At 46.9% G+C, this 13,456-nt stretch overlaps 1 protein-coding gene across 1 annotated transcript; it reads right to left on the bottom strand.

Moving 5' to 3' along the window:
• Nucleotides 1–7,963: 7,963 nt before the first annotated feature.
• On the bottom strand, nucleotides 7,964–12,965 carry LOC149525923 (vitelline membrane outer layer protein 1-like). Its single transcript, XM_089775681.1, has 3 exons — nucleotides 12,198–12,965; nucleotides 9,503–9,606; nucleotides 7,964–8,340 (listed from the first exon to the last, which is right to left on the bottom strand). The coding sequence occupies exons 1-3, from the start codon at nucleotides 12,369–12,371 to the stop codon at nucleotides 8,046–8,048; spliced, it is 573 nt and encodes a 190-aa protein (XP_089631807.1). The 5' UTR covers nucleotides 12,372–12,965; the 3' UTR covers nucleotides 7,964–8,045.
• Nucleotides 12,966–13,456: the final 491 nt, after the last annotated feature.

A 13,456-nucleotide genomic window follows, 5' to 3' on the forward strand; every position in this document is an offset into this window, starting at 1 on the left:
CAAATACCACCCTGCTTGTTAGGGATGGATCCAGAAGAATATTTTATTCTGTTTCTCATTATTAATGATTGGTATGAGTTCTGAACTGTTGACTTCTCCATCTACCACCCACAGTTCTTAAAACTGCTAATGCTGTGAAGTAATGGAGGTTTGGTTGGGTGTGGGTTGTAAATGGTTCCACTCTTCAGGCACACACCCCTTGGCAGCTGAGGGGAGTCTTATAGTCTCTACTCGCCTGTCTGCGGGGAAAGACAGCATCCAACAAGTGGCCGGAGATCAGGCCTCTTCTTTTAACACCCCCCCCCCCGGGTGCAGTTTGCAGGGGAGTTGGGGGTGGGGACCCAGGCCCACCCACTCCTCTGAGTCCCGGTCCAGGTACCCTATAAGTAGCAGTTACCTGCTTAGTTTCAAAGTACTTAGTTGCTGTCACATTCCTGGGCCACTTCCTATCCAGTCCTTTCTCTCAGGCCTTGTGGTTGAGTTCCCCTTGTCCAGGGTTCTGCAGGGTTGTCTTTGGCTTTTTGGCTAGCCTTCAGCCACAGGACCAGGACCTGGCTCTGACCAGGTACCATGACCCAGCTCCCACACGGAGCTGTCCAGAGTGCTGGTGTTCCCCAATCAGTCCTAAGGTCTGCCTGGGTCAAGCTCCAGGAAGGAACTGACAGGCCTTGGCATAGCAGCTCCTTTTCTATCTGCCTGTTGCACCCTGATTGGCTGCAGTGAAGGCTGCCAATCTGTTCCGCTCGGAAGACCTCTCTACCACTCCTGTTGCTGGCCAGGGTGCTGAAAGGCCTCCTGCAGGTATGTCAGGCTTTTCCACTCCATCACTGGGGAAAACAAATATCAGAAATTGGTTTGTGCTCCAAAAGGCCGGGATTCAAAAGTATTAGCAAATATCAAATCCCCTATGAACTTACTGAGCTTTCACTGGGTTGTTTTGCTCCTCAAATAAATTCCTACTGATCATTTTTCTCTGTCAAAACAGTGTTGCAAGCATTTCGTAGTGCAGAAAATGCATTTGATCAGTGGTTCTCAAACTGTGGGTTGCTTCACTGCACGATGGCAAACCCAAAGTCCAAGCCCCACCACCTGGAGTCAGAGACCAAGGCCTTCAATCCTGGGCAGTGAGATGTAGTCTAAGGGATCCCTGCCTGGACTGAAGCCCATCCTGAATAGTCAGACGTAGGGCACGTCTAGGATGTGTTGCTATTTTGGGATACCAGAAATATCCTGCAATAGCAACACCCCATCTTTAAAAGTGCCCGCTATTTCAGGAAATAGCGGGCAGGTGCACTATTCCAGCATCCCTATAACCGTTGAACGAGGGTTAAGGGATTTGTCAGAAAAGTGCTTTATTTTGAAATTTGGTGTTGTGTATACAGTGCCAAATTTCAAAATAAGCTTTTTTGATTTAGACTCAGAATAAGCTTTGCAATTTGCCTAGCACAAATTGAGTAGCTTATTCCAACAGAAGGGTGCTGTCTAGATGCGCCTATAGTCTACAGGATTCCTGCAAGGGACTAAAGCCCCTTGGACTTCAGTTTTTGCCCTCCCACCATCTCTCAGGACAGCAGATCTCAGGCTTTGGTTTTGTTCCCCCTGCCTGTGGCAACAGGGCTTAAGCAGGCTCAGGCTTTGGTCCCTCCTCCTGGGGTCATGTAGTAATTGTTGATGTCAGAAGTGGGTCGCAATGAAGTGAAATTTGAGAAATATTGGCCACTGCCCTGGAGATAGGAGATTAAGTCAGATCCAATATAATAAAACCCCACGTTCTTGTAAAAACCCCTTAACTGCAGTAGTTGCAGTGTTCATTATATTCTTTCATCACTCCTTTTAAAAGACAGCTTGATTTTTTTTTAAAAGGCAAGTAAGAATAAGATTTTCACTGGAAGCTGGAGAGCTTTCACATAGTTAAAGCATCGAATTGTGAATGGCCGCTGAATTCATGGGTGGAGGAGAGGATGTGGCATGACACAAGGATCCTGTCCCCTCCCCTGTGTTCCAAAATACATAGAGTACACTGTGCAGATGCATTCTTAACACTTTTCCAAGCACGAGGACCAGAGAAGTAGCAGTGCCAGGAGTCAACTCTGCATGTCCACTGCATCTCTCTGTGGGGTATAGCAACAGGAACATGTGTTCTTTATATCTAATAGTCTCAAACCAGATAACCCCAAAGTGTTCAAGCATCCTGAAGTATAAAGCTTGGGTACATGACAGAGACAAAGGAGTTTATTTTCACAATACATTCTCCCTAATCCTGTTTAGCTTCTAAAAACTCAAAGACTACTTGGCAAGAGTAAATCTAATGAAAAATTGGGTATTTTTTATAAGCAGTTGGCTTAGGGTGTGTCTAGACTACATGCCTCCGTCGACGGAGGCATGTAGATTAGCCAGATCGGAAGAGGGAAATGAAGCCGCGATTAAAATAATCGCGGCTTCATTTAAATTTAAATGGCTGCCCCGATCTGCCGATCAGCTGTTTGTCGGCAGATCGGGGCAGTCTGGACGCGATGCGCCGACAAAGAAGCCTTTCTTGATCGACACAGGTATGCCTCGTGAAACCAGGTTTACCTGTGTCGATCAAGAAAGGCTTCTTTGTTGGCGCATCGCGTCCAGACTGCCCCGATCTGCCGACAAACAGCTGATCGGCAGATCGGGGCAGCCATTTAAATTTAAATGAAGCCGCGATTATTTTAATCGCGGCTTCATTTCCCTCTTCCGATCTGGCTAATCTACATGCCTCCGTCGACGGAGGCATGTAGTCTAGACACACCCCTGGTCTGTGCAGCAATGAGGCAGAACTAGTAGCAATAATCTGTGGATGCTTTATCTACCCTCCTGCATCAGATTTCCACTTTTACAGAAACATATCAAATCATCAGAGCTAAAAGCTTTGAAAAATGGCAACTAGAAACCCATCCTGAGTTACCAGCAAAGCTTCCTTCCTAAATTGGGTGCCCTTCCTCCTCGGCATGCTCTCCTCCACATGTCGGATGTAGTGCCATAATGGAAACACTTGCTGTAGTGATGGAAGGGGTTTTTCTATCCCTGTGATAAATCTGCCCCTTCAAGAGGTGGTAGCTAAACAGACAGAAGAGTTATTTCATCTACTTAGCTACATCAACAAGAATTAAAACTGAACGTCAAAGATATTTTGAGAATTGCCTCTAGAAGAATAAAGGCAAAAAATGGCTTATTCATGAGCTCAAAATACTACCAGACCCATGTATGAAGATGTTAAGCCAAGGATGAGAGTGAAAGGAGCTAATATTAAAACTCACCCATACCATATAAGATATTGCCCAAAAATTCCATTTGGGGGGAGCTGCTATAATAATCTGCCTATTATCCCCTTAAGCCAGTGGTCTCCAACCTTTTTATTCCCAAATTCTCTCCTGCCCTGCTCACTCCATCCCCCTTCCCTTCCACCCTCACATTCACCACTCTGGGGCAGGAGGTTGGCGTGCAGGGTGCTGAGAGGTGGATGAGGTAGATGCTTGGGGTACAAGAGGAGGTTCAGGGTGCAGGAGAAGGATTGAGGTGGTGGCTCTGGAAGGGGAGTTAGGGTGGGCACAAGCTTGGGGCACAGGAGGAGGTATGAAGTGCAGAGGCTCTGGGAGGGGAACCAGGGCTGGTACTTGGGGAACAGGAGGAAGAACAGGGCTCTGGCTGTGGGAGGAGACTGAGGGTTGGTGTGTGACCTCCTGCCAGGCAGCACTTACCAGGAGCTGCCCAAGGTAGGTGGCACAGCAAAGATGAAGCAGGCACCCTGCCTGCCCCGGCCCCATGCCGCTCCCAGAGGGGCCAATGAACTCCTGTAGCCCTTGAAGTGTGGGGCAGGGAACACATACCTCCACACGCTGCCCCCTCAGTTCCCATTGGCCAGGGAGAGGGAACTGTGCCCAATGGAAGCTGAGAGGGATGACATTTGCAGGCAGGATTAGAGCATGGAAACTCCTGCCCCACCCCAATGCTTCTGGAAATGGGCTGGCAGCATGGGGACAGGACAAGCAGGAAGCCTACTGCTCACGATTACAGAGAGAGATAGCAGAACTGGAATTCATCTATAAATTTGAAACTTTTACCCTTGGCTTAAATAAAGACATTAACTGGTTGATGCACTACAAAGCCAATATCCCCTGCCTTTGACATCCACATTTTCACATCAAAAGCTATGAATGGAACACAGCCAGCCCACTTAATTAGCTTCATTAACATGGGTCCTACAATTAACTGGTACTTCTTTTGCTATTAAATGTATCTTGGATTCTCTTATTTCCACTCCAATGAATCTGATGAATTGGGTCTTACCCATGAAATCTCATGATCCTTTATATTTTTATTAGTCTCTAAAGTGCCATGGGACTACTTGTATTTTCAGGAACAACCAGTCAATTGTGATCAATTGGTTGGTGGACACTGCTTCAATCTGTTTTTCCCAAGGTAAAAGTTCCTGGGATAACCAAGGAAACACTATAGGACATGGATATAGCTGATAAAGTAACTGACATTTTGTTTTTGGAAAGAATACAGCCTGTATCTTTTTAGTGGTATATACTGGAGAGTGATTATTCATTATCCTGAAAAAGGCACAAAAGCCCTGAGAAACAAATCCCTTATTGCAAACTAAAGAGCACTTAAAATACAATATAGTGTATCCTTCAAATGATTCTAAGAGAAGCTATTTGTTACAGGAAACCAGTTTCTAACAAATTGCTGATTCTATTGAGCCACACCCACTTGTTTCTTTGCCACAACACTTTTTTTAAAAAAACAAATCCTAAATTCTTACTGAGTATGCTCAAGTTCCTCAGCATGCATCTCCGGGTGGCGTGGCTTTCGCTGAGTTGGCATGGAGATCAGAAATACAAAGCAGAGACTAGACAATTTTTTCCTCTGGTAGTAAGGGGTATGTCTTTTACCCAGGTTATGTCTAGACTGCATCCCTCTGTTAACAGGGATGCAAATCAAGCATGTCAAAATTGCTAATGAAGCCAGGATTTAAATATCCAGTGCCTCATTAGCGTAAACATGGCCGCCGCTTTTTTTCGAAACTGAGTGTTTTTGAAAAAAAAAACCCGGCAGTCTAGACACAGATCTGTTGAAAATAAAGTCTTTTTCAACAGATCCTGTAAACCTCATTTTTTGAGGAATACAGGATCTATCAAAAAAGGCTTTATTTTCAACAGAGCCGCGTCTAGACTACCATTTTTTTTGGGAGGGCGGGGGTTCGAAAAACCTCCATTTTGAAAAAAAGCAGTGGCCATGTTTATGCTAATGAGTTGTGGGATGTTTAAATCCCTGCTTCATTAGCAATTTCGATGTACTTGATCGACAGAGGGATGCAGTCTAGACGTAGCCCCAGTGAAGCTATAAAAAGAGACCATTGTAAGTCTCTCATTCAGGCAGGCAGCATTCTCTGCTTCTCTCTCTCTCTCTCTCTCTCTCTCTCTCTCTCAACTTTGACAGCACAGCTGTCTCAACATTCTCATCTCCTTCAAGCAAGCAAAGAAACACAATCACCGATTCTGCCACATAAGAATATCACCAACACTTCAACATCATGAGAGAGAGGAAGTTTCCCAAGGCATTTCCAAGGAATTAGATTTACTGGGGTGATGATTTTCATGGGATATTAAAATAGGCTACATACACCTGGAAACAGGCTTCCAAAGGGGAAGCTGAAGTCAGAGTCAAGAGACTAAACCAAACATCAAAACCCAAAGGGCTAGTTGTAGTCAGCCAGGGACATAGCCAAGAGCTCATCAGAGACAGCAGTAAGAATGAAATAGAGCAGGAGCAATGAATGGGACTGGAACAGGAATAGGGTTGGGGGTAAGGCAGGAATGGGGCAGGAGTGGAAAATAACATGGTGACAGTTCACCAGGGTTAGCCCCTGGTGGGTTGCTGCAGCTATATTTACCTGCATTACTGCAGGTACCGGCGATCGCAGCTCTGATTGGCTACGGGTTGCTGTTCCTGGCCAATGGGAGTGGTGGGAAGTGGTGTGGACCAGGACACTGCTTCCCACAGCTCCCATTGGTCAGAAACAGTGTTTGCTGGTAACTGCAGCCATGCAAATAAATATAAATGTGGGAGCCTGCTAGGCGGCAACCCTGATGGACCTGATCTGGCCCACAGGTCGGTATTTGCCCACTCATGGAGTAGGGGGTGGCACTCTGGCTAGAGGAGACAACAGAATAGGAACAACTACAGCTGCAGAACACCTAGAGCAGCTGTTCCCAGGCTCTAGTAGCAGCTCGCTGGTTCGCTTTCCTTGTCAGAAAGCACAACCATCCTACTGGGTTGCCTAGCGATCAGGCTGAGACACAGCTGTGCCCCAGCAATGCCAAAGAGATTGTAGTGGAAATAATCCTTGTTTAGTCTCTCTCTTTTGTTTCCACTGTTTTTGTTTTCATTCATGATGGATTGGTTCACAGCAGTGATTTTTGTCCTTCTTCAATCACGGTGTCACTAAAGTACAGCAAAGAAAGCCATGTGACTGAAATGGCAGGAATCACATTCCTGTATGGGCAATGAGAAACAATTATTACGATTGAGTCCCTAATTAAGATTAACTCCATTAGTCTGCAGTTCTTTGTGACAACGTTGAAGGGGATTGATCACAACCCTTTAAAGAAACCCAATAGTAAAACATATTCTGGAATGTTACAAGTGCTTATGTGGATCTCAGTCTCTGTTTAATACAACAAATAATTTTATTCAAAATGTATTGGACACGACAGAGCTGGCTCAACATAAAGGACTTATCTTCTGATGTTAGTTGGTAGTATAACAAAGAAAAAGGAACCCTTATGCATAGGGTGTGGGACTGTCCAGGATCAGGAAGCTGTGGAAAGAGCAGGATAGAAAAAAATGCCACTCTTTAACTATGCCATAAGTATTTTGGTTTTAAAGGCTGCAATGATTAAGTGCATATGTTTTTCAAAAATGGATGGGTAGTTTTATGCCCAGAACAGAGCAGTGGCATTCAGAGGTGGCTGAATAGCAACCAAGATTCACTTATCACCACAGAAATCAAGTGTATGAATTAAAAGAAATGTGGACCCTGTTCCTCCATACATTTGGATAAAAGTGTTGAGATGGTTCAACTAATAGCCTACTTCCATTCAATCTTACTCCTCTGTTTTTCACTCTCCTATTATTCTTCCTCCCGCTATTCATGTATGCTGTCTCACAATGTTACTCATGCCATAAAATGTTATGTGTATGTAGTATTGCTCACATGCATTGTGTCTGGTCTTGCAACTTTGATGACTTGTAAAATTGTGTAATTGTGTAATTTTATTGGAGATCCTGTGTACATTTTCGGATACCGGAGGTCTTAACAAATTGCCTGTGATTTTGAAATAATTTTTAGAAATAACGGGTGTGCTATTTTGGCATCTCTGTAACCCTCATTCCACAAGGATTAAGGGATATCTTGAAATAGTGCGTTATTTCAAAATTTGGCAATGTATAAAAGTGGCAAATTTCAAAATACGTTATTTCAAAATAGAATCAAAATAAGATACACCATTTGCATAGCATAAATTGCATATCTTATTTCAAGATTAGGGTGCTGTGCAGATGTTCCCCCTGTGAAACATGTCATATTTAGAAACACATACAGCTGTAACTCATTTACCTTTTTGTACCTTTCATTGCCTATTTCTTTACAAAAAATATTCACATACACAAGATTTGGCCTAGTCATTTCTTGGTCCTCTGGCTAACAAATTTTAACTATTTTTAGAATAAAATTACTTCTTTCCCAACATCTTGGGAAAACTCCTTTCAACCTAATATGGCCATGCCTCCCTTCTTTCCCCATATCATAGTTTTCTCTCTCCCCCTTTCACACTCCTCCCAGTCTCCTCTCCTCCCAGCTCTCCGCTGTAGGCATGGTGATGGTACACACTCACATACTGCTTTCAGTGAATAAGACACAGACACCCCCTTTGTCAAGAGCAGAGCTAAACTTTAATGGTGTTTAATGGGCAGGTGCTGGTGTTGGGGGATGGACAGGGACAAGTGCTTGCTTATTTGCAGCAGAAGAACTTCACATCATTGAGTGCCGTGTCATCCCCTTCACCCTGGTGTGCTTCCACTTTTGTCTGGATCCCACAAATGGCCCCAAGGACACAGCGATGGCTCCATGGGCCAAAATTACCCCAGGAGTGGGAGGTGCCCATCAGCCCAGTCCCATCTGAGCATATGAACTGGATGTTGTTGGCTGCCGTGTCATCACCTTTTCCTTGGGACGGTTCCACCCTCAGTGAGAAGGAGATCAGGTTGCTTTTGGGGCACCAGTGGATCCCAGTCCAGCTGCCCCACCTGTCAGAACAGAAAATAATCACCTGAGATTTACTCAGGGTCTGCTATCCACCTGGGGCACCTGTTTTCCTAGCTACTGTGACCAAAGGCAGTAGCCATAGAAGGCACAGCAGTGACCTGAAAACAGACCTGGAAGACCCTGGGTATTTTGTTTTCTTTTTCTTGACCAGTGTTTTTTCTTGCTTGTATTTAACCTTAGAAAGATCAGAAGTGCCAAGCCTGGTCTCCTTTTGCTGGAGGACTCCCTGGTGGTCTCAGGAGGAAAGCCTTGGGTGACAATATAGGAAAATGTGTGTAGAACTAATCAGTTCAGGTTGATATTATTGAGTTGTTATGAAATGTTGCTATGAAAACTGCTTTATCATAAATGTCCCTCTGTAAGTGGATCCATCACTGCTAACAAAACGTGCACCAAATATGCTCCAGGCTGAAGACAGCGGGCAGGTATTTAATGGTAATGACATTGCTTTGGCCATGCAAAAGTACTAGGCATAGGGCATTCATGTATGCACATTCCAGAAGATGCAGGTAAGCCCTGACAAATAGGCATGGCATAAACACTACAGTGGGAGATGGAACAGGATTACACCAACTCCAAGTACAATAAGGATGGGAGAACAGGGAGGGAGGATGGATGAAAATGTTTTGTTCAAACAAGCAGGTATTAGGTGTAGGGGTGGTAACTAACCCCATCCAAAGGGTAACAGGTAACTGGTTTGTATCAGTGAGTGAAAGAGATGTTGAAGAGGAGGTGTCTGACCTAGGGGAAGGCAGGAGGTCATGCCACTTACTGAGCTGGTCCACTGTCATGGACAGCCATGTATTAGTGCCCCTGTGAAGTCTGTGGTGCACTAGCACTGTGCTTGGTTGACTGTACACTTGGTTGAGCGCCGTTACCACTGAACCAAGTCTGTGGTCTTCTTGGTCAGTTCAGACAAGGTCTGCTGTACCAGCTACCTGGCCAGAGCTGCGCACAGAGCCAACAATGGACAACAATAGCAATGGCAAAATCCCACTCACTTGAGGAGGGCCAGGATTCACCTAATGAATATGAAAGGCTGCCACTAAAAACCCCTTTCCCCAACCCCGGGTTATGTAAATGGCATTGTTCATGGTTACTGCAGAGCTAAAGGGACGGGAGAGAAATCAAAGAGCTACTCACGGTCCCACTGTGGACTCAATGATGGAGCCATCAGTGCAATACAGACGAATGCCATTCAAAGCCGTGTCATCGCGTTTTACTCCAGCACCTTGGGAAGGCTCCACCTAGGAGAGGGGTACAGGAGAGGGTGGCACAGGTACAGATTGGGAGGACAAGAGCAGGGAAACCCAACTTGAAAGCCAATAAGCCCTCCCAATTTCCTGTTACTAGATTAACAGCTTTTCTTAAAAGGGCCATAACAGGAGGCTCCTGCCACACAATACAGCCACTGACCTGGGAAGCTGGAAGGCAACTAAACAACCTTCCCCTTATACTCCCTTGTATGTTTTCCACCTCTTTGATGTCCACTCTGTTAAGCAGAGACCCTGGATCCCAGATGGGAAGAGTGACCAGGCTGCCCCTACTGACAACTCCCACACTGGATTTGCATCCACTCTTGCAGCAACACGCAGATTCAAAGTAGCTTGAGAAGGGAGATATCCAAGCTGGATTTAAATCAGTGGGGACGGAGCTCCCACTCATTCCCTCAGGGTACGTCTAGACTACATGCCTCTGTCGCCAGAGGCATGTAGATTAGGCTACCAGACATAGGAAAATGAAGCAACGATTTAAATAATCGCCGCTTCATTTAAATTTACATGGCTGCCGCGCTGAGCCGACAAACAGCTGATCAGCTGTTTGTCGGCTCAGCTCGGTAGTCTGGACGCGCAGGGGTCGGCATCAAAGGCATTTGTCGACCACCCAGGTATGCCTCCTGGGATGAAGTTTACCTGGGTGGTCGACAAATGACTTTGATGTCGACCCCCACGCGTCCAGACTATCGCGCTGAGCCAACAAACAGCTGATCAGCTGTTTGTCGGCTCAGCGCAGCAGCCACGTAAATTTAAATGAAGCAGCGATTATTTAAATCGCCGCTTCATTTTCCTATGCCTCGTAGCCTAATCTACATGCCTCTGGCGATAGAGGCATGTAGTCTAGACGTACCCTTACACTCTACAGCCCAACAGATCCCTCGCTAGCAGGGAAACCCGAGGGCCAGTCTACCCTAGAATAGTTTTTCTATTCTAGCCTTACTGGTAGTGAAGAGGTGGAGAGTTTTATGGGCCCTTGCTGCCCAGGGACCTAGCTCCTGCAAAGTTCAGGGCTGAGTGTCTCCCCCAGCCCCGCCAGCCACCATCGCACACCTTCCCCAGTGTGTCTCCCAGCCTCGCCTACTGTCTCCAGGCAACTTAAAAGGGCCTGAGGGCCCACCCCCCACAACCACCAGCAGCAGCAGTGCAGTGGGGCTGAAGTGGCTTCCTGCCTTCTCTCGCTCCACGCATGGCTGCAGGTGACAGCAGGCACCACCCTGCACCCTCTGTGTGGGGGAGTGTCTCCAAGTACTGTTCCCACCCCAAGTCTCCTCTAAGGCCAATGGGAGCTGCTGGGGAGGTGCCTACTGTCACCAGAGCACAGCGATCATGTGGAGACCCCCCCAGGAGATCCCTGCCTGGGAGCCACTGACAGAGAGGGTTGCCCCAGGTAAGCAATGCACCTCCCCTCCCCCCACATCTCCTTCCTGGCTCCCCACCCCTTCCCAGAACCTTCACCCTTCACTATCTCCTGCATTTCCACCCCCTGCCCCGACACAGACCTTGCACCCAACACCCAAACTGCCTCCCAGAGTCTGTACCACCTCCTGCACCTCAAGCTTTCTTCTGCCCCCAAACACCCTCCCTAAGCCTAACTCTTCAGTCCTTCTGCACACAAACTCCCTCCCCGAGCCTTAGGCAGGTGCGGGAGGGAAGAACGTGGCACATCAACTAGAACTTTCATAAGCATAGAAATATCAGAAAATGAAAACAAATCACACCCTTACCAGGCCTAGTTGTGAGTTTCAAGCAAACCTTCTAGTGGAGTCCTGCCCTCAGAATGAGCTGCAGGAAAAACTTCATTCACCCATTTTATTCCCTTCATCCTATTCTTCCCTCTCCCGCCCCACAAATAAAATGCTCCCCCCCCTTCCAACCACCCACTTAACACCCTTCAGACACTCGGGGCACGTCTAGACTACATGGCTCTGTTGACGGAGCCATGTAGATTAGGGTTGTAGGCAAAGGGAAATGAAACAGCGATTTAAATAATCGCTGCTTCATTTAAATTAAAATGGCTGCTGTGCTGAGCCGATCAACTGTTTGGTGGCACAGCGCTGTAGTCTGGATGCTCCATGGTCGAATTCAAAGGCATTTGTCGACCTCCCCAATATGCCTCGTGGGATGAGGTTTACCAGGGAGGTCGACAAATGCCTTTAAAGTCGACCTCGGAGCATCCCCTCCTCTTACTCACGGCTTAGCCAAGCCAGACAATTTTAGTGCTTCTAATATTGCCTCCTAGCCCTGTCCTCACACACACGGTGCATTTCTGTTGCAACAGATATCTCTAGTTGTGGCCAAAACAAAGCCTCATTAACCCAGCTGTACAGATAATTGTATTCTCATATCCTTTTGGCCCCAGCTCTGGAGTAAAACATATTTCCTGCCCCATTTCCTTTAATAAATTGAATAGCCCAGTATGCCAATGGCTGGATGGAGTGTGAGGAAGAGAGGCTTTTAAAAACACCGGAGCATCCTTGAGTTGAGAAAAGTTCTCATCGGAGACTGGGTGATGAAGGGGCAGGAGGGGTGAGGAAGTGGCAGGGAGATAGGAAAATTTTTACCTTCAATGCAAATCCATAGGCGTAGCCACGGGGGCATAATTCCTTTATCCCCCATTCACCCCATGGTCCTCCATTCGGTACAGTGAGGGTATTAAAGATGGGCCTTTGTGCGTCTGCACCTTGGAAGCAGCAGGAGATCAGCAGGAAGAGCCCTGCATGGATGAGTGACTGCATAGTGCTGTATCACAGAGGAGCATGTGAGCAACTAGCAGCCCCAGAACAGGGATATATATACCCAGAACAGCTGGACTGGGTTTCCTTTCTGGTCTGGCCTGGTTCCAAATCCATCTGGAAGCAATCACTCACTGCCACGTCCCTGCACCTTAGCACTGACCTGGCCACTCCTGGCACACAAAAGACTCAGCAATCCCCAGGGAGGGGCTGAAAGAAAATGCAAAGGTAAAATGGGCACAAGAGAAACTGTGTGTCCAGAGGGCAGACACTGGATTTCAGGCAACTGCTGAAGGATCCAAGGTCCAGAGAAGCAGGGGCACAATTTGCCCCCAAATTTTCCATGCTGGTATCTGCCTTGGGAGGAGAAGCGGGGAGGGAAAATGTTAACCCAGAATGGTTCAGCTGTTTCCAAGAATAATAAGCCTTATTCAAGCCCTGCTCTTGCCCTACACCCTGCCTTGATTCACCCCAGGGAACCTGGCCTGACCTTTGGATCTAATTTCTGAATTCTGACTCTGCCAGTAGCCTTGGATGCAGGTGAGAGCCTGTTCCTGGCTACCTGGCTCCAACCACTAGGTGAGACCACCTCCTGGTCTCTGACAGTGGCAGAAGAGGCTCCAGCTCAGCCTCATGGGGCTAAAGGGAAGAGACCACTAGAGACATTTGGTGGTGCTGGGATATGGCAACAACCAAAGAAGAAAAACTTGGCATTGTTTGAAGGGAGAGGATCCAATGACCTATTCAGAGCCTCACTGCCGACTCAACAATGGTGCTGTCAGCATAGTGCAGGCAAATGCTGTTCTGAGCTGTGTTGTTCTGCTTTGCCCCACTGCCCTGGAAAGCGCCTGTGTGGGGGAGGGGTATCAAAGAGACTATGAGCCCGGGAGGAACTGGAAGAGGAAGGGGGCTGGGAATTTGGGAAAATCCCTCTAGCTCAATGACCTGTAGTCAAGTCTTGGGGGAAGGGAAGTGTCACTTTTCCACACTTCTCTTTGGTAAATCAGCATGTACTGAATGTTTTAAAAGAAAAGGAAATTGCCCCTAAGAAGGCACCTTTCACATAGAAAACACCTTTGCCCTGCCAA

The sequence above is a fragment of the Pelodiscus sinensis genome, chromosome 1 (assembly GCF_052426305.1).
Source record: "Pelodiscus sinensis isolate ZL-2025 chromosome 1, ASM5242630v1, whole genome shotgun sequence".
Taxonomy (NCBI): domain Eukaryota; kingdom Metazoa; phylum Chordata; order Testudines; family Trionychidae; genus Pelodiscus; species Pelodiscus sinensis.